The sequence below is a fragment of the Pseudophryne corroboree genome, chromosome 11 (assembly GCF_028390025.1).
Source record: "Pseudophryne corroboree isolate aPseCor3 chromosome 11, aPseCor3.hap2, whole genome shotgun sequence".
NCBI classification, from domain to species: Eukaryota; Metazoa; Chordata; class Amphibia; order Anura; family Myobatrachidae; genus Pseudophryne; species Pseudophryne corroboree.
In genome coordinates this window covers 153,246,800-153,274,693 of record NC_086454.1, presented here as the reverse complement: position 1 = coordinate 153,274,693, position 27,894 = coordinate 153,246,800, and the positions used below count along the sequence as shown (strand labels likewise).

General features: G+C 47.9%; 1 protein-coding gene across 6 annotated transcripts in view; it reads left to right on the top strand.

The window, feature by feature from the left end:
• The window catches only part of BSCL2 (BSCL2 lipid droplet biogenesis associated, seipin), a 142,558-nt gene that overhangs the window by 3,184 nt on the left and 111,480 nt on the right, over positions 1-27,894 (top strand). For 3 of the 6 annotated variants that reach the window (XM_063944976.1, XM_063944978.1, XM_063944977.1), the window contains exon 2: positions 15,562-15,830. In XM_063944976.1, the coding sequence (XP_063801046.1) occupies positions 15,562-15,830 (269 nt within the window). Of the gene's footprint in view, positions 1-14,818; positions 14,954-15,111; positions 15,831-27,894 lie in introns of all 6 variants that reach the window. The other 3 variants (XM_063944979.1, XM_063944980.1, XM_063944981.1) reach the window with 2 other exon arrangements.

Below are 27,894 nucleotides of genomic sequence, written 5' to 3'. Positions count from 1 at the left end.
AGATACGGACGCCCTCAAGGAGCCAACTGATAGGAGGTTGGAAAATATCCTAAAAAGTATATACACACATACTGGTGTTATACTGCGACCAGCGATCGCCTCAGCCTGGATGGGCAGCGCTGGGGTGGCTTGGTCGGATTCCCTGACTGGAAATATTGATACCCTTGACAGGGACAGTATTTTATTGACTATAGAGCATTTAAAAGATGCATTTCTATATATGTGAAACTCTGGCATCAAGAGTAAGTGCGATGTCCATATCTGCCAGACGATGTTTATGGACACGACAGTGGTCAGGTGATGCAGATTCCAAACGGCACATGGAAGTATTGCCGTATAAAGGGGAGGAGTTATTTGGGGTCGGTCCATCGGACCTGGTGGCCACGGCAACAGCTAGAAAATCCACCTTTTTTACCCCAAGTCACATCTCAGCAGAAAAAGACATAGTCTTTTCAGCCTCAGTCCTTTCGTCCCCATAATATCTGCCCAGGGATAGAGGTAAGGGAAGAAGACTGCAGCAGGCAGCCCATTCCCAGGAACAGAAGCCTTCCACCGCTTCTGCCAAGTCCTCAGCATGACGCTGGGGCCGTACAAACAGGTGCGGTGGGGGGTCGTCTCAAGAGTTTCAGCACGCAGTGGGCTCACTCGCAAGTGGACCCCTGGATCCTACAAGTAGTATCCCAGGGGTACAGATTGGAAATTCGAGACGTCTCCCCCTCGCAGGTTACTGAAGTTTGCTTTACCAACGTCTACCTCCGACAGGGAGGCAGTATTGGAAACAATTCACAAGCTGTATTCCCAGCAGGTGATAATCAAAGTACCCCTCCTACAACAAGAAAAGGGGTATTATTCCACACTATATTGTGGTACTGAAGCCAGACGGCTAGGTGAGACCTATTCTAAATGGAGTCACTCAGAGCAGTGATAGCGAACCAGGAAGAAGGGGACTATATGGTGTCCCTGGACATCAAGGATGCTTACCTCCATGTCCAAATTTGCCCTTCTCACAAAGGGTACCTCAGGTTCGTGGTACAAAACTGTCACTATCAGTTTCAGACGCTGCCGTTTGGATTGTCCACGGCACCCCGGGTCTTTACCAAGGTAATGGCCGAAATGATGATTCTTCTTCAAAGAAAAGGCGTCTTAATTATCCCTTACTTGGACGATCTCCTGATAAGGGCAAGGTCCAGAGAACAGTTGGAGGTCTGAGTAGCACTATCTCAAGTAGTTCTACGACAGCACGGGTGGATTCTAAATATTCCAAAATCGCAGCTGTCTCCGACGACACGTCTGCTGTCCCTAGGGATGATTCTGGACACAGTCCAGAAAAAGGTGTTTCTCCCGGAGGAGAAAGCCAGGGAGTTATCCGAGCTAGTCAGGAACCTCCAAAAACCAGGAAAAGTGTCAGTGCATCATTGCACAAGGGTCCTGGGAAAAATGGTGGCTTCTTACGAAGCGATTCCATTCGGCAGATTTCACGCAAGAACTTTTCAGTGGGATCTGCTGGACAAATGGTCCGGATCGCATCTTCAGATGCATCAGCGGATAACCCTGTCTCCAAGGACAAGGGTGTCTCTTCTGTGGTGGCTGCAGAGTGCTCATCTACTAAAGGGCCACAGTTATGCATTCAGGACTGGGTCCTGGTGACCACGGATTCCAGCTTGAAAGGCTGGGGAGCTGTCACACAGGGAAAAAATTTCCAGGGAGTGTGATCAAGTCTGGGGACTTCTCTCCGCATAAATATACTGGAGCTAAGAGCAATTTACAATGCTCTAAGCTTAAGCAAGACCTCTGCTTCAAGGTCAGCCGGTATTGATCCAGTGGGACAACATCACGGCAGTCGCCCACGTAAACAGACAGGGCGGCACAAGAAGCAGGAGGACAATGGCAGAAACTGCAAGGATTCTTCGCTGGGCGGAAAATCATGTGATAGCACTGTCAGCAGTTTTCATTCCGGGAGTGGACAACTGGGAAGCAGACTTCCTCAGCACGACCTCCACCCGGGAGAGTGGGGACTTCATCGAGAAGTTTTTTCCACATGATTGTGCACCGTTGGGAAAGACCAAAGGTGGACATGATGGCGTCCCGCCTGAACAAAAAACTGGACAGGTATTGCGCCAGGTCAAGAGACCCTCAGGCAATAGCTGTGGACGTTCTGGTAACACCATGGGTGTACCAGTCGGTGTATGTGTTCCCTCCTCTGCTTCTCATACCAAAGGTACTGAGAATTATAAGACGTAGAGGAGTAAGAACTATACTCGTGGCTCCGGATGGGCCAAGAAGGACTTGGTACCCGGAACTTCAAGAGATGCTCACAGAGGACTCAGGGCCTCTGCCGATAAGAAGGGACTTGCTTCAGCAAGTACCATGTCTGTTCCAAGACTTACCGCGGCTGCGTTTGACGGCATGGCGGTTGAACGCCGGATCCTAAGGGAAAAAGGCATTCCGGAAGAGGTCATTCCTACCCTGGTCAAAGCCAGGAAGGAGGTGACCGCACAACATTATCACCACATGTGGCGAAAATATGTTGCGTGGTGTGAGGCCAGGAAGGCCCCACGAAGAAATTTTCAACTCGGTCGATTCCTGCATTTCCTGCAAACAGGAGTGTCTATGGGCCTCAAATTGGGGTCCATTAAGGTTCAAATTTCGGCCCTGTCGATTTTCTTCCAGAAAGAATTGGCTTCAGTTCCTGAAGTCCAGAAATTTGACAAGGGAGTACTGCATATACAACCCCCTTTTGTGCCTCCAGTGGCACTGTGGGATCTCAACGTAGTCCTAGGATTCCTCAAATCACGTTGGTTTAAACCGCTCAAATCTGTGGATTTGAAATATCTCACATGGAAAGTGACCATGATGTTGGCCCTGGCCTCGGCCAGGCGAGTGTCAGAATTGGCGGCTTTGTCTCACAAAAGCCCATATCTGATTGTCCATTCGGACAGGGCAGAGCTGCGGACTCGTCCCCAGTTTCTCCCTAAGGTGGTGTCAGCGTTTCATCTGAACCAGCTTATTGTGGTACCTGCGGCTACTAGAGACTTGGAGGACTCCAAGTTGCTAGATGTTGTCAGGGCCCTGAAAATATAGATTTCCAGGACGGCTGGAGTCAGGAAAACTGACTTGCTGTTATCCTGTATGCACCCAAAAAAAAACAACTGGGTGCTCTTGCTTCTAAGCAGACGATTGCTCGTTGAATGTGTAGTACAATTCAGCTTGCACATTCTGTGGCAGGACTGCCACAGCCAAAATATATAAATGCCCATTCCACAAGGAAGGTGGGCTCATCTTGGGCGACTGCCCGAGGGGTCTCGGCTTTACAACTTTGCCGAGCTGCTACTTGGTCAGGGGCACACCCTGGCTGAGGAGGACCTGGAGTTCTCTCACTCGGTGCTGCTGAGTCATCCGCACTCTCCCGCCCGTTTGGGAGCTTTGGTATAATCCCCATGGTCCTGACGGAGTCCCCAGCATCCACTTAGGACGTCAGAGAAAATAAGATTTTACTTACCGATAAATCTATTTCTCGTAGTCCGTAGTGGATGCTGGGCGCCCATCCCAAGTGCGGATTGTCTGCAATACTTGTACATAGTTATTGTTACAAAAAAATCGGGTTGTTATTGTTGTGAGCCGTCTGTTCAGAGGCTCCTACGTTTGTCATACTGTTAACTGGGTTTAGATCACAAGTTGTACGGTGTGGCTGGTATGAGTCTTACCCGGGATTCAATATCCTTCCTTATTGTGTACGCTCGTCCGGGCACAGTATCCTAACTGAGGCTTGGAGGAGGGTCATAGGGGGAGGAGCCAGTACACACCACCTGATCCTAAAGCTTTAGTTTTGTGCCCTGTCTCCTGCGGAGCCGCTAATCCCCATGGTCCTGACGGAGTCCCCAGCATCCACTACGGACTACGAGAAATAGTTTTATCGGTAAGTAAAATCTTATTATTTTATAACTTTGTGCATTAAACAAAGTGTGTCTACATTCACACAATTCATTTATGTTTCATATACACCTTATACACACAGCCTGAAGGTCATTTAATACAATATTTTTAATAACTTTGTGTATTAAACAAAGTTTGTGTACATTGAGCCATCAAAAAACAAAGGTTTCACTATCTCACTCGCACTCAAAAAAGTCCGTATTTCGGAATATTCCGTATTTCGGAATATTTGGATATGGGATACTCAACCTGTATGTGTGTGTGTGTGTGTGTGTGTGTGTGTGTATATATATATATATATATATATATATATATATATATATATATATATATATATATATAATTTTCTCTCCCAGAGAACCTTTCAGCAGTTTGTGTATGTAAGCCGTCAAACAGGTCAGTTTGCACAGAAAGTGGATTTACAAATTCAGTGCTCTCTTTGAACTTAATTTATAGACTGCACGCTGAACCCATGAGCTCTGCCAGTGTGGTCTTCATAAATGTATTATTTTGAGGGTGGCTCCATCGTTATCTTCCATTGCAGAGAACTGATGGCATACTGGTTAGCATTACTGTCTCATATACCATCCCGGAGGTAATGGGCTAAGTTCCTGACCAAGGATCTATCCGTGTGGAGTTTGTATGGTATTTTCATGTTTGAGTGAGTTTCCTCCTCCACTCCAAACATGTACTAGGAGGTTAATTGGCTTCTGGCGAAAAATTCACCCTAGCGTGTATGAGTGTGTCCATGTGATAGGGAATACGGACTGCAATCTCCACTGGTGCAGGATCTGGTGTGAATGCCTGACATATTCTTGTTAAAGTGCTGGGTTACGTATGTGTATTATATAAATTACTAATAGTATTTCCAAGACAAGGCTGAAGTTAGCTTCTTATTCGGCCAGCTTCTTATTCACTTCTTATTCGGCTCCAGCTTCTTATTCACTTCTTATTCGGCTCCAGCATCTTATTCAGAAATTATTATATTAAAATAAATTAAATAAGGATAGATCACTAAGTTAACATTGCATAAACTTCAAATAGTGTCTCTTACATCAATTTACATGACATTTTGCATTAAACAAAAATGATTTAGGCATGAAAATGGTGGTAAAGCGGGCACAGACACCAGATCTCATCATTTTGAATAAGAAGCTGTAGCTGTGCAAGGGTTAAACAGCGTTGGTCAACAGATCTGACACTTGAAACTCACACAGGGTGGTCACTTACATATCACCCACTTGCAAGTTGCCTTGACCAACAAGCATTTGGGCATGAAAATGGTGGTAAAGCGGGCACAGACACCAGATTTCATCATTTTGAATAAGAAGCTGTAGCTGTGCAAGGGTTAAACAGCGTTGGTCAACAGATCTGACACTTGAAACCCACACAGGGTGGTCACTTACATATCACCCACTTGCAAGTTGCCTTGGCCAACAAGCATTTGGGCATGAAAATGGTGGTAAAGCGGGCACAGACACCAGATTTCATCATTTTGAATAAGAAGCTGTAGCTGTGCAAGGGTTAAACAGCGTTGGTCAACAGATCTGACACTTGAAACCCACACAGGGTGGTCACTTACATATCACCCACTTGCAAGTTGCCTTGACCAACAAGCATTTGGGCATGAAAATGGTGGTAAAGCGGGCACAGACACCAGATTTCATCATTTTGAATAAGAAGCTGTAGCTGTGCAAGGGTTAAACAGCGTTGGTCAACAGATTTGACACTTGAAACTTACACAGGGTGGTCACTTACATATCACCCACATGCAATTTGCCTTGACCAACAAGCATTTGGGCATGAAAATGGTGGTAAAGCGGGCACAGACACCAGATTTCATCATTTTCAATAAGAAGCTGTAGTTGTGCAAGGGTTAAACAGCGTTGGTCAACAGATTTGACACTTGAAACCAACACAGGGTGGTCACTTAGATATCACCCACTTGCAATTTGCCTTGACCAACAAGTATTTGGGCATGAAAATGGTGGTAAAGCGGGCACAGACACCAGATTTCATCATTTTGAATAAGAAGCTGTGCAAAGGCTAAACAGCGTTGGTCAACAGATTTGACACTTGAAACTCACACAGTGTGGTCACTTACATATCACCCACTTGCAATTTGCCTTGACCAACAAGCATTTGGGCATGAAAATGGTGGTAAAGCGGGCACAGACACCAGATTTCATCATTTCTCTGACGTCCTAAGTGGATGCTGGGGACTCCGTAAGGACCATGGGGAATAGCGGCTCCGCAGGAGACAGGGCACAAAAGTAAAAGCTTTAGGATCAGGTGGTGTGCACTGGCTCCTCCCCCTATGACCCTCCTCCAAGCCTCAGTTAGGTTTTTGTGCCCGGCCGAGAAGGGTGCAATCTAGGTGGCTCTCCTAAAGAGCTGCTTAGAGTAAAAGTTTTGTTAGGTTTTTTATTTTCAGTGAGTCCTGCTGGCAACAGGCTCACTGCAACGAGGGACTTAGGGGAGAAGAAGTGAACTCACCTGCGTGCAGGATGGATTGGCTTCTTAGGCTACTGGACACTAGCTCCAGAGGGACGATCACAGGTACAGCCTGGATGGGTCACCGGAGCCGCGCCGCCGACCCCCTTGCAGATGCTGAAGAGAGAAGAGGTCCAGAAATCGGCGGCTGAAGACTTCCCAGTCTTCTTAAGGTAGCGCACAGCACGGCAGCTGTGCGCCATTGCTCTCAGCACACTTCACACCAACGGTCACTGAGGGTGCAGGGCGCTGGGGGGGCGCCCTGGGCAGCAATGAAAGTACCTATGCTGGCTAAAAATACATCACATATAGCCTCTGGGGCTATATGGATGTATTTAACCCCTGCCAGGTTGTCAGAAAAACGGGAGAAGAAGCCCGCCGAAAAGGGGGCGGGGCCTATTCTCCTCAGCACACAGCGCCATTTTCCTACACAGCTCCGCTGCTAGGAAGGCTCCCAGGCTCTCCCCTGCACTGCACTACAGAAACAGGGTTAAAACAGAGAGGGGGGGCACTTATTTGGCGATATTATTATATATTAAGATGCTATAAGGGAAAACACTTATATAAGGTTGTCCCTGTATAATTATAGCGTTTTGGTGTGTGCTGGCAAACTCTCCCTCTGTCTCCCCAAAGGGCTAGTGGGGTCCTGTCCTCTATCAGAGCATTCCCTGTGTGTGTGCTGTGTGTCGGTACGTGTGTGTCGACATGTATGAGGACGATGTTGGTGAGGAGGCGGAGCAATTGCCTGTAATGGTAATGTCACTCTCTAGGGAGTCGACACCGGAATGGATGGCTTATTTAGGGAATTACGTGATAATGTCAACACGTTGCAAGGTCGGTTGACGACATGAGACGGCCGGCAAACCAATTAGTACCTGTCCAGGCGTCTCAAACACCGTCAGGGGCTTTAAAAATGCCCATTTACCTCAGTCGGTAGACACAGACACGGACACTGACTCCAGTGTCGACGGTGAAGAAACAAACGTATTTTCCATTAGGGCCACACGTTACATGTTAAGGGCAATGAAGGTGGTGTTACATATGTCTGATACTACAAGTACCACAAAAAAGGGTATTATGTGGGGTGTGAAAAAACTACCTGTAGTTTTTCCTGAATCAGATAAATTAAATAAAGTGTGTGATGATGCGTGGGTTTCCCCCGATAGAAAATTATTGGCGTTATACCCTTTCCCGCCAGAAGTTAGGGCGCGTTGGGAAACACCCCTTAGGGTGGATAAGGCGCTCACACGCTTATCAAAACAAGTGGCGTTACCGTCTCCAGATACGGCCGCCCTCAAGGAGCCAGCTGATAGGAGGCTGGAAAATATCCTAAAAAGTATATACACACATACTGGTGTTATACTGCGACCAGCGATCGCCTCAGCCTGGATGTGCAGCGCTGGGGTGGCTTGGTCGGATTCCCTGACTGAAAATATTGATACCCTTGACAGGGACAGTATTTTATTGACTATAGAGCATTTAAAGGATGCATTTCTATATATGCGAGATGCACAGAGGGATATTTGCACTCTGGCATCAAGAGTAAGTGCGATGTCCATATCTGCCAGAAGATGTTTATGGACACGACAGTGGTCAGGTGATGCAGATTCCAAACGGCACATGGAAGTATTGCCGTATAAAGGGGAGGAGTTATTTGGGGTCGGTCCATCGGACCTGGTGGCCACGGCAACAGCTGGAAAATCCACCTTTTTTTTTTTTTTTTTTACCCCAAGTCACATCTCAGCAGAAAAAGACACCGTCTTTTCAGCCTCAGTCCTTTCGTCCCCATAAGGGCAAGCGGGCAAAAGGCCAGTCATATCTGCCCAGGGGTAGAGGAAAGGGAAGAAAACTGCAGCAGGCAGCCCCTTCCTAGGAACAGAAGCCCTCCACCGCTTCTGCCAAGTCCTCAGCATGACGCTGGGGCCGTACAAGCGGACTCAGGTGCGGTGGGGGGTCGTCTCAAGAGTTTCAGCGCGCAGTGGGCTCACTCGCAAGTGGACCCCTGGATCCTACAAGTAGTATCCCAGGGGTACAGATTGGAAATTCGAGACGTCTCCCCCTCGCAGGTTCCTGAAGTCTGCTTTACCAACGTCTCCCTCCGACAGGGAGGCAGTATTGGAAACAATTCACAAGCTGTATTCCCAGCAGGTGATAATCAAAGTACCCCTCCTACAACAAGGAAAGGGGTATTATTCCACACTATTTGTGGTACTGAAGCCAGACGGCTCGGTGAGACCTATTCTAAATCTGAAATCTTTGAACACTTACATACAAAGGTTCAAATCAAGATGGAGTCACTCAGAGCAGTGATAGCGAACCAGGAAGAAGGGGACTATATGGTGTCCCTGGACATCAAGGATGCTTACCTCCATGTCCCAATTTGCCCTTCTCACCAAGGGTACCTCAGGTTCGTGGTACAGAACTGTCACTATCAGTTTCAGACGCTGCCGTTTGGATTGTTCACGGCACCCCGGGTCTTTACCAAGGTAATGGCCGAAATGATGATTCTTCTTCAAAGAAAAGGCGTCTTAATTATCCCTTACTTGGACGATCTCCTGATAAGGGCAAGGTCCAGAGAACAGTTGGAGGTCGGAGTAGCACTATCTCAAGTAGTTCTACGACAGCACGGGTGGATTCTAAATATTCCAAAATCGCAGCTGATTCCGACGACACGTCTGCTGTTCCTAGGGATGATTCTGGACACAGTCCAGAAAAAGGTGTTTCTCCCGGAGGAGAAAGCCAGGGAGTTATCCGAGCTAGTCAGAAACCTCCTAAAACCAGGCCAAGTGTCAGTGCATCAATGCACAAGAGTCCTGGGAAAAATGGTGGCTTCTTACGAAGCGATTCCATTCGGCAGATTTCACGCAAGAATTTTTCAGTGGGATCTGCTGGACGAATGGTCCGGATCGCATCTTCAGATGCATCAGCGGATAATCCTGTCTCCAAGGACAAGGGTGTCTCTTCTGTGGTGGCTGCAGAGTGCTCATCTACTAGAGGGCAGCACATTCGGCATTCAGGACTGGGTTCTGGTGACCTCGGATGCCAGCCTGAGAGGCTGGGGAGCAGTCACACAGGGAAGAAATTTCCAAGGAGTGTGGTCAAGTCTGGAGACTTCTCTCCACATAAATATACTGGAGCTAAGGGCAATTTACAATGCTCTGAGCCTAGGAAGACCTCTGCTTCAAAGTCAACCGGTGCTGATCCAGTCGGACAACATCACGGCAGTCGCCCACGTAAACAGACAGGGCGGCACAAGAAGCAGGAGGGCAATGGCAGCAAGGATTCTTCGCTGGGCGAAAAATCATGTGATAACACTGTCAGCGGTGTTCATTCCGGGAGTGGACAACTGGGAAGCAGACTTCCTCAGCAGGAACGACCTCCACCCGGGAGAGTGGGGACTTCATCTGGAAGTCTTCCACATGATTGTGAACCGTTGGGAAAGACCAAAGGTGGACATGATGGCGTCCCGTATGAACAAAAAACTGGACAGGTATTGCGCCAGGTCAAGAGACCCTCAGGCAATAGCTGGGACGCTCTGGTAACACCGTGGGTGTACCAGTCGGTGTATGTGTTCCCTCCTCTGCCTCTCATACCCAAGGTACTGAGAATTATAAGACGGAGAGGAGTAAGAACTATACTCGTGGCTCCGGATTGGCCAAGAAGGACTTGGTACCCGGAACTTCAAGAGATACTAAGAAGGGACTTGCTTCAGCAAGGATCATGTCTGTTCCAAGACTTACCGCGGCTGCGTTTGACGGCATGGCGGTTGAACGCCGGATCCTAAGGGAAAAAGGCATTCCGGAAGAGGTCATCCCTACCCTGGTCAGAGCCAGGAAGGAGGTGACCGCACAACATTATCACCGCATTTGGCGAAAATATGTTGCATGGTGTGAGGCCAGGAAGGCCCCCACGGAGGAATTTCAACTCGGTCGATTCCTGCATTTCCTACAAACAGGAGTGTCTATGGGCCTCAAATTGGGGTCCATTAAGGTTCAAATTTCGGCCCTGTCGATTTTCTTCCAGAAAGAATTGGCTTCAGTTCCTGGAGTCCAGAAGTTTGTCAAGGGAGTACTGCATATACAACCCCCTTTTGTGCCTCCAGTGGCACTGTGGGATCTCAACGTAGTTCTGGGATTCCTCAAATCACATTGGTTTGGACCGCTCAGATCTGTGGATTTGAAATATCTCACATGGAAAGTGACCATGCTGTTGGCCCTGGCCTCGGCCAGGCGAGTGTCAGAATTGGCGGTTTTGTCTCACAAAAGCCCATATCTGATTGTCCATTCGGACAGGGCAGAGCTGCGGACTCGTCCCCAGTTTCTCCCTAAGGTGGTGTCAGCGTTTCACCTGAACCAGCTTATTGTGGTACCTGCGGCTACTAGGGACTTGGAGGACTCCAAGTTGCTAGATGTTGTCAGGGCCCTGAAAATATAGATTTCCAGGACGGCTGGAGTCAGGAAAACTGACTTGCTGTTATCCTGTATGCACCCAACAAACTGGGTGCTCTTGCTTCTAAGCAGACGATTGCTAGTTGGATGTGTAGTACAATTCAGCTTGCACATTCTGTGGCAGGCCTGCCACAGCCAAAATATGTAAATGCCCATTCCACAAGGAAGGTGGGCTCATCTTGGGCGGCTGCCCGAGGGGTCTCGGCTTTACAACTTTGCCGAGCTGCTACTTGGTCAGGGGCAAACACGTTTGAAAAATTCTACAAATTTGATACCCTGGCTGAGGAGGACCTGGAGTTCTCTCATTCGGTGCAGCAGAGTCATCCGCACTCTCCCGCCCGTTTGGGAGCTTTGGTATAATCCCCATGGTGCTGACGGAGTCCCCAGCATCCACTTAGGACGTCAGAGAAAATAAGAATTTACTTACCGATAATTCTATTTCTCGTAGTCCGTAGTGGATGCTGGGCGCCCATCCCAAGTGCGGATTGTCTGCAATACTTGTACATAGTTATTGTTACAAAAATCGGGTTATTATTGTTGTGAGCCATCTTTTCAGAGGCTCCGCTGTTATCATGCTGTTAACTGGGTTCAGATCACAGGTTGTACAGTGTGATTGGTGTGGCTGGTATGAGTCTTACCCGGGATTCAAAATCCTTCCTTATTGTGTACGCTCGTCCGGGCACAGTATCCTAACTGAGGCTTGGAGGAGGGTCATAGGGGGAGGAGCCAGTGCACACCACCTGATCCTAAAGCTTTTACTTTTGTGCCCTGTCTCCTGCGGAGCCGCTATTCCCCATGGTCCTTACGGAGTCCCCAACATCCACTACGGACTACGAGAAATAGAATTATCGGTAAGTAAATTCTTATTTTTGAATAAGAAGCTGTAGTTCTGCATAGTGATGAGCGGGTACGGTTCCTCGGAATCCGAACCCCCCCGAACTTCACCCATTTTACACGGTTCCGAGGCAAACTCGGATCCTCCCGCCTTGCTCGGTTAACCCAAGCGCGCCCGAACGTCATCATCCCGCTGTTGGATTCTCGCGAGATTCGTATTCTATATAAGGAGCCGCGCGTCGCCGCCATTTTCACTCGTGCATTGGAGATGATAGGGAGAGGACGTGGCTGGCGTTCTCTCAGTTTGTTCAGTGTGCTGCAAATATCTGTGCTCTGAGCTGCAAATATCTGTGCTCAGTGTGCTGCAAATATCTACGTTCTCTGCCTGAAAAACGCTCCATATCTGTGCTCAGTGTGCTGCAAATATCTGTGCTCAGTGTGCTTTATTGTGGGGACTGGGGACCACCAGTATTATATAGGAGGAGGACAGTGCAGAGTTTTGCTGACCAGTGACCACCAGTATTATACGTTCTCTGCCTGAAAAACGCTCCATATCTGTGCTGCATTGTAGTATATAGGAGTACAGTGCATCATTTTGCTGACCACCAGTATATAATATATATCAGTACGGTACAGTAGGCCACTGCTCTACCTACCTCTGTGTCGTCAAGTATACTATCCATCCATACCTGTGGTGCATTTAAGTTTTTGTGCGCAGTGTGTGTATGTGTATATATATATATATATATCTATCATCCTGACGACGGGGTTGCGTCCCCGAAACGTAGATGTCTTCTTGACAATAAAGTCACTGCACTTTCCATTTGATCATATGCTCTGAGTGCCGCCCGTCTGTTCTGGTGCATTATCGGGTCGTTACCTGAGGGAGGGCACCGTGAGCTAAGGAATTCTTTGAAAGGCACTGTGAGTGCCGGGTCACACTGTTTGTCTATATATATATATATATATATATATATATATATATATATATAGTAGTAGGACAGTGCATCATTTTGCTGACCACCAGTATATAATATATAGCAGTACGGTACAGTAGTCCACTGCTCTACCTACCTCTGTGTCGTCAAGTATACTATCCATCCATACCTGTGGTGCATTTAAGTTTTTGTGCGCAGTATATATATAGTAGTAGGACAGTGCATCATTTCGCTGACCACCAGTATATAATATATAGCAGTACGGTACATTAGTCCACTGCTCTACCTACCTCTGTGTCGTCAAGTATACTATCCATCCATACCTGTGGTGCATTTAAGTTTTTGTGCGCAGTATATATATAGTAGTAGGACAGTGCATCATTTCGCTGACCACCAGTATATAATATATAGCAGTACGGTACAGTAGTCCACTGCTCTACCTACCTCTGTGTCGTCAAGTATACTATCCATCCATACCTGTGGTACATTTAAGTTTTTGTGCGCAGTATATATAGTAGTAGGCCATTGCTATTGATATATTACTGGCATATAATTCCACACATTAAAAAATGGAGAACAAAAATGTGGAGGGTAAAATAGGGAAAGATCAAGATCCACTTTCACCTCGTGCTGAAGCTGCTGCCACTAGTCATGGCCGAGATGATGAAATGCCATCAACGTCGTCTGCCAAGGCCGATGACCAATGTCATAGTAGAGAGCATGTAAAATCCAAAAAAATAAAGTTCAGTAAAATGACCCAAAAATCTAAATCAAAATCGTCTGAGGAGAAGCGTAAACTTGCCAATGTGCCATTTACGACACGGAGTGGCAAGGAACGGCTGAGGGCCTGGCCTATGTTCATGGCTAGTGGTTCAGCTTCACTTGAGGATGGAAGCACTCATCCTCTCGCTAGAAAACTGCAGTGCCACTCCTAGATGGGCCAGATGTTTGTGTCGGCCACTTGGGTCGCTTAGCTTAGCCATCCAACGACCTTGGTGCACCTCTTTTTTTTTTTTTTCTTTGCATCATGTGCTGTTTGGGGACTATTTTTTTTAAGTGCCATCCTGTCTGACACTGCAGTGCCACTCCTAGATGGGCCAGGTGTTTGTGTCGGCCACTTGGGTCGCTTAGCTTAGTCATCCAGCGACCTCGGTGCAAATTTTAGGACTAAAAATAATATTGTGAGGTGTTCAGAATAGACTGGAAATGAGTGGAAATTATGGTTATTGCGGTTAATAATACTATGGGATCAAAATTACCCCCAAATTCTATGATTTAAGCTGTTTTTGAGAGTTTTCTTATAAAAAAACACCCGAATCCAAAACACACCCGAATCCGACAAAAAATTTTCAGGGAGGTTTTGCCAAAACGCGTCCAAATCCAAAACACGGCCGCGGAACCTAATCCAAAACACAAAACCCGAAAAATGTCTGGTGCACATCACTATGGACAACTACAGCTTCTTATTCAAAATGATGAAATCTGGTGTCTGTGCCCGCTTTACCACCATTTTCATGCCCAAATGCTTGTTGGTCAAGGCAAATTGCAAGTGGGTGATATGTAGGTGATCACCCTGTGTGAGTTTCAAGTGTCAAATCTGTTGACCAATGCTGTTTAACTTTTGCACAGCTGCAGCTTCTTATTCAAAATGATGAAATCTGGTGTCTGTGCCCGCTTTACCACCATTTTCATGCCCAAATGCTTGTGGGTCAAGGCAAATTGCAAGTGGGTGATATGTAAGTGACCACCCTGTGTGAGTTTCAAGGGTCAAATCTTTTGACCAACGCTGTTTAACCCTTGCACAGCTGCAGCTTCTTATTCAAAATGATGAAATCTGGTGTCTGTGCCCGCTTTACCACCATTTTCATGCCCAAATGCTCGTGGGTCAAGGCAAATTGCATGTGGGTGATATGTAAGTGACCACCCTGTGTGAGTTTCAAGGGTCAAATCTGTTGACCAATGCTGTTTAACCCTTGCAGAACTACAGCTTCTTATTCAAAATGATGAAATCTGGTGTCTGTGCCCGCTTTACCACCATTTTCATGCCATTTTTTTGTTTAATGCACAATGTCATGTAAATTGATGTAAGGGACACTATTTGAAGTTTATGCAATGTTAACTTAGTGATCTATCCTTATTTAATTTATTTTAATATAATAATTTCTGAATAAGAAGCTGGAGCCGAATAAGAAGTGAATAAGAAGCTGGAGCCAAATAAGAAGTGAATAAGAAGCTGGCCGAATAAGAAGCTAACTTCAGCCTCGTATTTCCAAGGGCATCTTTACAATTGCCTGTGTAGAAGCTACAGTAGGTACTGGAGGACTGAATTGATCTTGGTTACCTAATTAAGTGGAACAATTCTTTTATAAAATCATAGGATTTTCACATATGTCGTTGGTATACACACTTCATCACTTTTTTCATTTCTATGTATTATTACTTTTCTTGTTCTCTTTTCTACACAGGGTTGCACCACCAATTCCTGGGACCACCAATGCCTGCTTTTCTCACTCTACCACTCCTCCATAACGTCTTGTGCCCTCTCACCCAGAAGTCTGTCCTTCACAAATAAATTTGATTTCTACACATTGTAATGTCCAAGACAGTATGAAGCAAACTACATATGTGCTTCCATCTTGTCAGAAGCACTAACACAGGCCTTTATACACGTACAATGTGCATACATCCCTCTTATACAGTATATACACACATTTTCTAATAATTACACCATCCTGTAGGCAGTGCCTTTCTGTTACACACGTGGATAACCTATTACTTACATGCAGGACCTGACATTCAGATATAGAGCCTGTTACAGCAATTGATATATACATACCAGTGTTTACATTCTGACTTGGACCTACACTACAGAACCTGTGATTTTTGTGTGTGTATAAATCTATCCCTTTTGCCAGGACTGGAATTGTGGGACATCTATTTTGAGACATTGTGAGAACTACATAAACATCATTATGTCTCATGGAGTGTCACCTCCTCTTCTGCTATGGATGGAAGAGACGTGCGTTATGATGTTTCTTCGGACTCGAAGACTAATTCTCCAGATTGGAGTCCTAGTTTGTGTCCTGCTACTGCTCCTTTGGGTTTCTATATTCCTGTACGGCAGCTTTTACTACTCCTATATGCCAACCGTGAAGTACTCCTGCCCGGTGCACTACCAGTACAAGTAAGTATTTATAAGCATTTGCTCAGATGTTTTAGTTTACATAATTGACTCTGGCAGGCATAGTATTAACTCTTTCCCTTGGTTTGTCACTTCAGTCTGCTGGTAGTGATCAGTAATTATTAATAATTTCCATTGTGTCTTGAGCTACCATGATTATTAAGCAGAGAGGCTCTGAAATGCTCCTCTATTTTCACTGTGATATCCTCACCCTCCTTCTTGCCCTTCCGCCTTCACTTGACATGCTAAGAGTTGTGACTGAGTTTGACAGTCGGACAGTGGGTAAGATTTACTAAACAGCGGTTTGCTAAGGAGTTTTAAAACGGACAAGGCTCACCATGGATCGACAGTGGGTTCAGAAGCTAAAATACAGCAATTGCTAAAGGTTGGTTTGATCTTCTAAACAAAACCTACTGTTGAACCCATTCAATGTCAAAAGCCCTGTCCTGCCAAAAAACTGTTGCTTTTCCGCTGCAAACCCGATGTGTTTAAAAAGAATGTGCCAATCACTAGGTATGTGCAGAGATATATATCTATATATAATATATCTATCTATCTATATATATATTAGTGTAAAATTGCAAAAAACACAAACTGCGTGTGGTCCCGTCGTGATTGGCTGCCGGTCCGCAAATTGTATTTGTCTCGCGGCCAGCACAGAATTCAGAATGCTGCTGCCATCAATCCATGTGTAGCTGCTGGTCTGAATCTGCTGCTGGATCCCCTCTGCGTCGGTATAAAAGTTCTTCCAGTCGTCGTCGCCCTCCCCGCGATGGAGTATATATAAGAACGATGAAAACTGAAAAGGCATGGTGTGAGGGGAAGAAACGCACAGATTTTAATGGTTAACAAAAAAGACATGGTAAATGCTATTCCAAATTTCTCTTACGTCCTAGAGCATAGGTTCTCAAACTCGGTCCTCAGGACCCCACACGGTGCATGTTTTGCAGGTCTCCTCACAGAATCACAAGTGACATAATTAACTCCACCTGTGGACCTTTTAAAATGTGTCAGTGATTAATTAATACACCTGTGCACCTGCTGGGTGACCTGCAAAACATGCACTGTGTGGGGTCCTGAGGACCGAGTTTGAGAAGCACTGTCCTAGAGGATGCTGGGGACTCCAAAAGGACCATGGGTTATAGACGGATCCGCAGGAGCTTGTGCACACTATAAAGACTTAAACTGGGTGTGCACTGGCTCCTCCCTCTATGCCCCTCCTCCAGACCTCAGTTAGACTTTATGCCCAGGAGTGATGGGTCACACACTAGGGGAGCTCTCCTGAATTTCTCTAAAAGACTTTTGTTAGGTTTTTTTATTTTCAGGGAGACCTGCTGGCTACAGGCTCTCTGCAGCGTGGGAGTGAGGGGAGAGAAGCAGACCTACTTCTTCTTAGGTCAAGGGCACTGCTTCTCGGCTACTGGACACCATTAGCTCCAGAGGGTTCGATCACTTGGTGCGTCTAACTGCTTGTTCCCGGCCACGCCGTCACCCCCCTCACAAAAGCCAGAAGAAAGAAGCCGGGTGAGTATTGGAAGAAAAGAAGACTTCAGACGGCAGAAGACTTCAGTAACGGCGGTACAGCAGTCGCGCTGCGCTCCATGCTCCCACACACCAACGCACTCACAGAGTGCAGGGCCCTGGGGGGGGGGGGAGCGCCCTGGGCAGCAAGTTACTAGTTTTCTTAATGTGTCTGGCATATAAAAGCATTTCATTCCCCCGCCAGCATGGTTTAGCACTACGCGCCTTTGATTCCCCGCCACCGCTTATACGGGTGCAGGGCGCGGGGGGGGGGGGGCGGCGCCCTGGGCAGCGAGTTAGTTTTTTTTTCTTCAGCTGACAGCTTGCGCTGCCGGGGCTACGTATACAGACCCCCGCCGGCGTGTTGTAGCGCACTACGCGCCATTCTCCCCTGCCGGCCTCCATGGGTGCAGGGTGCCGGGGGGGGGGGGGGGGTGGCGCCCTGGGCAGCTTAGATATATTGTGTTTTGGGGGTCCCGGGTGCCGCATACGATAACCCGCCATTAGAGGTGCGTGGCGTGTCGGGGCTCCCGCAATCCGTCTGTTGCCTGGGGTGCAGGGCGCACGGGGGGGGGGGGGGGCGCGGTGCCCTGAGCAGCAATTGGTGTCTGGGTATAGTGTTTTTACACTATATATGGTGCTCGACCTGGTTTTTTTTATAATACTGGGGGGCTATAGCGCGCCGAGGGGGGGGGGGGCGGGGCTTAGCCTCACACATAGTGTCAGCGCCATTTTCCCTTCTGTCCCCGCCAAGACGTTTGTAAAGCACAAACAAGGGGGCGGGCATAGTGTTTGGGTGTTATGTTGCACTTATATACCACTAATGGAATTAGGAATGACCATGAATTAATTCTTGTGTGTAATTTCTGTGTGGCCCTCTCCGATATACGCATTATTGGTACACTTGTGTCGGCAGGCGTGAGTGTTCTGTTAAAAACACCTATGGGTTCCCTGTCGGCATCGCCGACGCACGTGGGTACTCGCTACAACATAAAAAGTAAATATTATATGGAAGGTACAATGGTATGTGGGTGACCCTGTCGGCACCGTCTGTTGTCGCCGGGGTAAATGGACATGCGGTATCTGACTTATACCTGTGTATATACAGTTGTACGTTGCTTCCCTCGGACCGCGTGGGGTCGCAAGACGGTAATGTTGTAGATCCACAACTGGGGCTTTTCAGTACATGGTCATACACGTTCAGACCACATTAATGTCACTGGGGACCAGAAGGCTCGGGACAATCCGATTATATGTATGTTATATATTTATATTTAGGATATGTGGCTATATGTGTATTACAATATGTACATTCATATTATGATTTATAATAAATACTGAATTAATAGTATTTCTTCTCATGTGCTGGTCACTCTGTTGATGCAGCTCTCGGTCGGCCGTGACTCGCACCTTCTGCAGAGTCCGAAGGGTTGTTCCTTTTCCGCCACGGATGGAATATTGTGAAAAGCAACGACTGGTCGACACTGAGCCCTGTCTCAAGGGATCGTATATAGGAAAGCTAAGTGATATCATTACTTTCTATGCTGTGAGGGTTGCAGGCACGTGAGGGAGTGTTGTGTTCGGTAAGTCATAAAACAGATTTACCCTAGAGAGCGAAGGGAGGTTCCTTATGTTGGATCTTCTCTACAATTTTGCAGCAGACTGCCGTACGTATACAGGTAGTATGGCCAGGGGACGGCTGAGGCTGATTCCGAGAGTTACTGGAGTTCTCCCTGGGACGGTGTACCGCTGGTTGGGGGGATGCCTCAGTTCAACCGATCTCGGTGGATATTCCTTGTAAGTCTGACTTCGGGAGTTGGATTCCCTGGCAACAGGTGGTGACGCATTCTTTTGGGGGATGCAGTCATTTTAATCAGTTAGATACGGTTTTTTTGTTTTTCACTTTTTGTACAGCCTGTGAAAGGTGGAAAGGTAAGAGTTCTGCAGCCTGTTAGGTTCGCAGAAGAGGTTGTCGTTTCTGTTTCTACCACATAAGACACATAGCGCAGATGGCGGGATTCCGCCCCGGTGGAGACTCGGTTACTACTTTCGGTTAGTCTGGGAATAGACTAGGACCGGTGAGTTACTTATGGAATCCAAAGGGGGACGTTTTGGATGACTGATGTTTTCCCTCACTGGTTTTATGATGGATATTGCCGTTTCCCCTCTGGAAGTGGAGGTAGTACGCGGCGCCATACTACGGTGTGTCAGGTTTGGGCCTTGTCCTCCTGTCCCGGTTATAAAAAAAATAAAATAAAGTACGTGTGTGGTTCTACGCACTCAGATTACCTGGAGGGATGGCCAGGATTGTCTTGGCCATTTCCCTGGAGTGATGGTAGTATGATGGTTTTCTCGCAATAGTAAGAACCATTGTTATTCTGTACTGAGATGTTCGCCAGCTTAGGGCGAGGTCAAGAAACAAGTTGTTTCTCTCTGATTGTTCTTCAACGCAGGGAAGGGCTGTTGTTCCCAAGGATGCAGATGTCGAAGGTAGTTTCAGAGTTGATACTGAACTGTTGAGGTTCTGTGTTTTCCTGTGGAAAAGTGGTCTGAGGATTCTGAGTCAGATCAGATTTGTGGTGCCACTCCATCTGCATGTTCTGTCGATGAGGAAGTTGGGTGCGGCTTAAGAGGCTTTTTCGGTGAGCAGGTCGAATGCCAGAGTCGATTTCATGGGACCTGTTGGGGTTGTGGTCCGGGTTTCACCGGCACATACACCGGAATATAGTTCCAATGGCCAGGATATCACTCCTGTGGTGTCTGCTCAGTTCTCACCTCCTAGAGGGACGAAGGTTCGAAATCCAGGACTAGATCCTGGGGTTCACGTATGCGGATAGCCGAGGTTGGGGAGTAGTCCTTTTATGGGAAGCATCTCCAGAGGATCAGGTCATGCTGAGCAGCTTGTCTACAATAAGCTTTCTAGAATTAAGAACCGTTTTCATCGAACAGTCTTCGTGATCTGCCGTATTAAGTCTGTCGGACGACTTGACAGCGGTGGCGTAGGTAAGTCACTGGGGCGGAACAACGACCGGAGCGCCATTTACAGAAGCTGAAAGGGTTTCCCTGAGTGTAAAGACTGGTGAAGGCTATATTAGCAGTCTTCGTTCCGGACGTAAACGAAGGAGAAATAGATTTCCTCTGCAGACGCTCTCTCCATCCGGGAGAAAGACTGTCGACATCAAGTAGTTTAGCAGTTGTGACAAGTTTTTGGGGAGTGTCTCATTTGGGCATGTTAGCGTCTCGACTCAACGAGAGACCTCAGGAATAGGATTCCAGATCAAGGGTCACTCGAGCTATAGCGGTGTACGACCTCGTGACACCTTGGGTGTTTTCAGTATGTGTGTCCCCTCCACTTTCACTCTGCGGAAGGCGATGAAAGTAAGAAGAACAGAGGTTTCGGCGAACTTCATTGTCCGGTCTAGCCAAGGAGGGCTTGGTATCCAGTTTTTCAAGATTTGTTCATATAAGATCCCTGGCCTTTTCCTCTACGCGAGGAACTGTTTCAACAAGATCCGGGCGTGTATCAGGATTTGCCGCGACTGCGTTTGACGGAGGGGCGGTTATACGCCTTATCCTAGTCCGAATGGGTATTCCCAGGGTGGTCATTTCCACACTTCTTTAGGCTAGAAAAGAAGGGCCGGAATAGCCTTACCACAGTATTTGGTTTTCAGGGCAGTTTTGGCCTTATAGCTTTTCTTTAAAAAAAAAAGAAAAAGAAAAATATGGGCCACCTTTCCGGAAGTTTGGACTTCCGTGAAATGAGTACTGCACATCCAACCTCTTTTGTGCCCTATTGGCACAGGGGGATCTTGACGTGGTGTTGAGGTCTCTTGTGTCTTACTGATTGTAACCTTTTATTAATGGTTATGAAAACTTTTCTCTCTTGGTGAGTCGTCATGCTTTTCCCCTTTGGGCGACTGCGAGGCGGTTGTTGGAAGTAGCGGCTTTATATCACAAGGGCCCTGTTTGATCTTCCAAGTGGATAGAATTGTGGACGCGGATACTAGTTCTGCCGGAAAGGGTTTTCGGGGTTCTCGGAAAACCTGCCTTTTTTGATGTCTGTGGTAGCTTCAGCATTGGCTGCTTCTAAGTCTCTCGATGTAGTCAGGGTTTTGAAGATTTATGTCGCAAATGGGGTTCCGTTTGGGGTAACGGAGGCTTTGGTTGTCCGGTATGATCCCAGCGTGCTTGGGGCGCCTGCGTCTCGGCAGGCTGTTACATGCTGGATCTGTGATGAGATTCGGCATACTAGCTCGGCGGCTGGATTGCAGTGGACAAAGTTGGGGGTGGCCCGTTCTACTAGGTAGATGGGCTCCTATTGGGCGGATGCCCGAGTTGTCTCGGCGGGTTAACTTTGCCGAGCGGCTACTTCGTTGGGTTTCAAACACCTTTGCTATGGTCTACAAGTTTGATACCCTGGCTGATGGGGACCTCATGTTTGCTCATTCAGTGCTGCAGAGTCGTCCGCACTCTCCTGCCCGTTCTGGAGCTTTGGTATAGACCCCATGGTCCTTTTTGGAGTCCCCAGCATCCTCTAGGACGTAAGAGAAAATAGGATTTTAGTACCTACCGGTAAATGCTATCTTTGAAAAGGCCTGGGGAAACTCCGGTAAAGAAATTCCAGATCCCCAAGAGAGTCTTAGTTGCTTTTCCCTTCCCTGAGAAAGATAGAAAGAGATGGGAGTCCCCACCGATAGTCGACGCCTCTGTCTCCAGGCTGTCTAAACAGGTGGTGTTACCTGTCCCGGGATCTACCGCGTTGAAGCACCCGGCAGATCGCAAGATGGGTGCTACGCTAAAATCCATTTACACGGCTTCAGGGGCTATATTGCGGCCTACTATAACCTGTGCTTGGATTGCAAAAGCTATCGCTAGGTGGTCTATCACTCTACAGGAGGAATCGACTACGCTGGATAAAGGTGACGTTGATTTATTTTTATTTATTCCATGAAGGACCTGGGTTCCATGGCTGCGGGGATCTCCTCCATGTCCGTCTCGGCTCGCAGGGGTCTCTGGCTGTGCCACTGGTCTGCGGACGCGAAATCCAGGAAGTGTGTGGAGGGCCTACCATATAAAGGTCAGGCTCTCTTTGGGGAGGCGCTGGATGCGTGGATTGCCACGGCTACCGCGGGTAAGTCTCCTTTTCTCCCCTCAGTTGCACCGGCTACGATGAAGCCTTTTTCATCAACCACGTCACAGTCCTTTCGGCCCGCGAGATCTAGACAGAACAATTCTTCGAACACCTTCTTCAGAGGTGGTTGTGCCAAAGGAAAGAAACCCGCTCCCGCAGGTTCCCAAACCCAGAAGCCCGCTTCTGATACCCCTAAGTCCTCCGCATGACGGTGGACAGCTAGGCCTGGAGGAGGGACAGGTGGGGGCGAGACTCCGGCAGTTCAGCCACGTCTGGGTGTCGTCCGGTCTGGACCCCTGGGTCCTGGATATAGTGTTCAGAGGGTACAGACTGGAGTTTCAAGATCCCCCGCTTCACCGTTTCTTCAAGTCAGGCTTGCCAGCTCTGCTGGCGGACAGAACAATTCTTCTGGAGGCCATTAGAAAATTGGTGGTCTCAGAGGTCATTGTTCCAGTTCCGCCTCAGCAGCGGAACAAAGGTTATTATTCGAACCTTTTTGTGTTACCAAATCCAGATGGTTCGGTACGACCTATTCTGAACTGAAAGTCTTTGAACCCTTATCTCAGGGAGTTCAAATTCAAGATGGAATCTCTGAGAGCTGTCATCACAGGACTGGTAGAGGGGGAGTTCCTGGTGTCTCTGGACATCAAGGATGCATACCTCCACATTCCCATTTGGTCACCGCATCAGACATATCTCAGGTTTGTTCCGTTTGTATCCGTTCCAGGCGCTACCGTTTGGCCTATCCACAGCACCGAGGATCTTCACCATGGTGATGGCGAAGATGATGGTTCTCCACAAGCAGGGGGTGAACGTAATTCCGTATCTGGATGATCTCCTGATCAAGGCATCGTCCAGGGAGAGGTTTTTGCGGTCCATCGCGCTCACGACACAGCTGCTCAGGAAGCACGGTTGGATACTGAACCTTCCAAAGTCTCATCTGGAGCCGACAAGGCGGCTGTCTTTCCTGGGGATAATCCTCGACACGGAAGTGCAGAGGGTATTTCTCCCGGTGGAGAAAGCATTGGTGATTCAAACAATGGTCCGGGATGTCCTAAAGCCTACCCGGGTATCGGTCCATCAATGCATACGCCTTCTGGGGAAGATGGTTGCCGCCTACGAGGCTCTGCAGTACGGCAGGTTTCATGCTCAACCTTTTCAGCTGGATCTCTTGGAGCAGTGGTCGGGCTCTCACCTACACATGCACAAGAGGATACGCCTATCTCCGAAAGCCAGGATTTAACTCCTCTGGTGGCTACAACTTCCGTACCTTCTGGAAGGGCGAAGGTTTGGAATTCAAGACTGGATCCTTCTAACCACAGATGCAAGTCTAAGATGTTGGGGAGCTGTCGCTCTGGGGGAAACCTTTCAGGGACGATGGGCGGAGCAGGAGTCACTTCTCCCAATAAACATCTTGGAACTCAGGGCCGTGTACAACGCCCTTCTGCAAGCAGCACAACTTCTACGGGATCGGTCTGTTCAAGTGCAGTTGGATAACGTGACCACAGTGGCCTACATAAACCGACAAGGCGGAACGAAGAGCAGGGTTGCCATGTCAGAGGTTTCAAAAATCCTCATCTGGGCAGAAAGGCACGTGGTGGCAATGTCGGCAATCTTCATTCTGGGCGTAGACAACTGGGAAGCAGATTTCCTCAGCAGACACAATCTCCATCCAGGAGAGTGGGGCCTCCATCCGGAGGTGTTCGAGGAGGTAACCGGTTGGTGGGGTTTTTCTTCACATAGACATGATGGCCTCCCACCTCAACAAGAAGCTTCGGAGGTACTGTTCCAGGTTAAGAGACCCGGTGGCGGTGGACGCACTGGTAACTCCGTGGGTGTTCAAGTCAGTGTATGTGTTCCCTCCACTTCCTCTGATACCAAAGGTTCTTCAACTCGTGAGAAGAACAAAGGTTCTGGCAATCCTCATTGCTCCGGACTGGCCAAGGAGGGCTTGGTACGCGGATCTTCTGCTGGAAGATCCACGGCCGTTAACCTCTTCGGGAGGATCTGCTACTGCAGGGGCCGTTCGCTTATCAAGACTTACCGCGGCTAGGTTTGACGGCATGGCGGTTGAACGCCAGATCTTGACTCGGAAAGGTATCCCGAGTGAGGTCATTCCTACCCTGATACAGGCTAGGAAAGGGGTAACGTCTAAACATTACCATCGCATTTGGAAGAAATATGTTTCTTGGTGTGAGGCCAAGAAGTTTCCTGCGGGGGAGTTTCAATTTGGACGTTTTCTCCTTTTTCCGCAAACAGGGGTGGATATGGGACTGAGATTGGGCTCCATCAAGGCCCAGATCTCTGCTTTGTCCATTTTCTTCCAAAAACAATTGGCTGTTCTTCCTGAGGTTCAGACCTCTTTGAAAGGGGTTCTGCACATCCAGCCTCCCCTTGTGGCGCCTACGACGTGGTGTTGCAGTTCCTGCAATCTGCTTGGTTTGAGCCTCTACAGGAGGCTGATCTCAAGTTGCTCACGTGAAAGGCGGTCACCTTGTTGGCCTTGGCTTCTGTACGACGCGTGTCGGAATTGGGGGCTTTATCTTGTAAAAGCCTCTATTTGATCTTCCATGAAGACAGGGTGGAGCTTAGGACTCGTCCACAGTTCCTGCCTAAGGTTGTAACGGCTTTCCGTATCAACCAACCTATTGTGGTGCCAGTGGCTACTGACTCCTCAATTACTTCAAAGGCCTTGGATGTAGGGAGGACTTTGAAGATTTACGTGAAGAGGACGGCTCGGCATCTGAAAAGTGACTCTGTTTGTCCTCTATGATCCTAAGAAAATTGGATGTCCTGCTTCTTAGCAGTCGATTTCACCCTGGATCAGGTTCACTATCCAGCATGCTTATTCCACGGCAGGTATGCCGTGTCCGAAATCTGTAAAGGCCCACTCGACTCGTAAAGTGGGCTCTTCCTGGGCGGCTGCCCGGAGTGTCTCGGCGGAACAACTCTGCAGAGCAGCTACTTGGCCTGGGTCGAACACGTTTGCCAAGTTTTACAAGTTCGATACTTTGGCCTCTGATGACCTCAAGTTTGGTCAAGCAGTGTTGCAGGAGCCTCCGCGCTCTCCCTCCCGTCGGGGAACTTTGGTACATCCCCATGGTACTAATATTGACCCCAGCATCCTCCTAGGACGTAAGAGAAAATAGGATTTTGGTTACTTACCGGTAAATCCTTTTCTCGTAGTCCGTAGAGGATGCCTGCCGCCCGCCCAGCGCTGCGTTTCCTGGTTTGGGTTTATAGTTCAGTACTGCCTGGTTCCTAGGTAAGTTCTGCGTTATTTACTGTTTCAGCAGTAGCTGAGTGTTTCCGGCATGTTTGCCGGATTTGCATGTTGTGTGAGCTGGTATGAATCTCGCCACTATCTGTGTAATTCCTTCTCTCGAAGTATGTCGTCTCCTCAGGCACAGTTTCTAGACTGAGTCTGGTAGGAGGGGCATAGAGGGAGGAGCCATCCCACACTATTAAACTCTTAAAGTGCCAATGGCTCTTGGTGGACCCGTCTATACCCCATGGTACTTATATGGACCCCAGCATCCTCTACGGACTAAAAGAAAAGGATTTACCGGTAGGTAACCAAAATCCTATTTTTAGTACATAATCTAAATGTTTATTTTCAGTTGGTTTTGAATATGACATTGTCATTTCTTGGCATATAGCAGCCTTCAGCTCATTAATGGTGCTTGGTCAATGTTTGTAGACTTTCAGATGGCCCCTTTTGCTGTGTAAAGGCCTTTTATGATGCTGATGAGGATAGTTTTCCGACCAGTAACGAAAATTCTGCTTGTTAATATAGCCAGACAAATGAAAGTGAGCTTCATAAGGAAATTGCTGCGATAACGCCGGAAATGACCTGCTGAGTGATGCAAACTTCCGAAATCAACGCAAATGTGTACCACTAATGAAGTCCACCATCTGGACTATATCGCATTCAAAACCAATTGAAAATAAACTGTATTCCGTGTACTTTTAGATTATGTACTAAAATTTTAAATAACATTTACCATGCCTTTATAATTTGGATGTTTATTTTTTTTGCCACATGCTGTATTTAACTATCCCCCCCCCCCCCCCCCTCCTCCCATGTGAGATTGCTGCTCTAAATAATGTCACTGTGAGTTTAAACATCCTAGATTCATAGATATAATGTGAACACCTTTTTGTGTACTGTACTTTTCAGAAGTGTCAAGATGATTAGCCTACACTGTTATTGTTCAGTAATTCATTTTCTCTTACGTCCTAGAGGATGCTGGGGACTCCAAACTGGGGACTGCATGGGGTATAGACGGGATCTGCAGGAGCTTGGGCACACTGAAAAGACTTTGACTGGGTGTGAACTGGCTCCTCCCTCTATGCCCCTCCTCCAGACCTCAGTTAGACTTTGAGCCCAGGACTGACTGGACACTCACTAGGGAAGCTCTCCTGATTTTCTCTAGAAAAGACTTTTGTTAGGTTTTTTATGTTCAGGGAGACCTGCTGGCTTCAGGCTCCCTGCATCGAGGGACTGAGGGGAGAGAAGTCAGACCTACTTCTACTTAGTTAAGGGCTCTGCTTCTTAGGCTACTGGACACCATTAGCTCCAGAGATTTCGATCACTTGGTGCGCCTAGCTGCTTGTTCCTGGAGCCGCGCCATCACCCCCCTCACAGAAGCCAGAAGAAAGAAGCCGGGTGAGTATGCAGAAGGCAGAAGACTTCAGTAACGAGGTCCATGCTCCCACACACTTCACCAACGGCACTCACAGGGTGCAGGGCGCTGGGGGAAAGCACCCTGGGCAGCATGTTACTGGGTCTTAGAGGCTGGCAGAAGGCTTTTCGGTGCCTGGGCACCGTTTTTCATACCCCCGCCGGCATTTTCATTTTAAAATTTTAGCGGGCTGAAGCGCGCCGGGAAGGGGCGGGGCTTAGCCGCACAGCTCACCAGCGCCATTTTCTCTCATCCACGCCGCTGCATGAGACGCTGGCCCGGGACCTCCAAGCTCCGTATCAAGTAACAGGGAGCAAATCGGGGGGGGGGGGGGAGACAGATATTTGGTGCAAACTTATTGTTGTTCATAGCAGCGCTTTCAACATATATTGATTGGTGGCATATGTGGGCGCTGGGGTGTGGGCTGGCATACTCCCTCTGTGTTTCTCTATCCAGGCTTCCTTGTGGGCCTGTCCCCTAGCTGAGGCAGTGTGTGTGTGTCGATACTATGTGTCGGCATGTCTGAGGCTGAGTGTTATTCCCCGGAGGAGGTTGCTGGGGGCGCAGATGCGGGTTTGGAATTAGCTCTGTCGGCGCAGCCAACACCGGATTTACTTGCAATGTTAAGTACACTTAATACAAATGTGGCCTCTTTGTCTAAAAGGTTAGATAAATCGGAGTCTCAGACTCGGGTGTGGAGGAAATCTATGGAGGATGCTTTGTCTCAGGT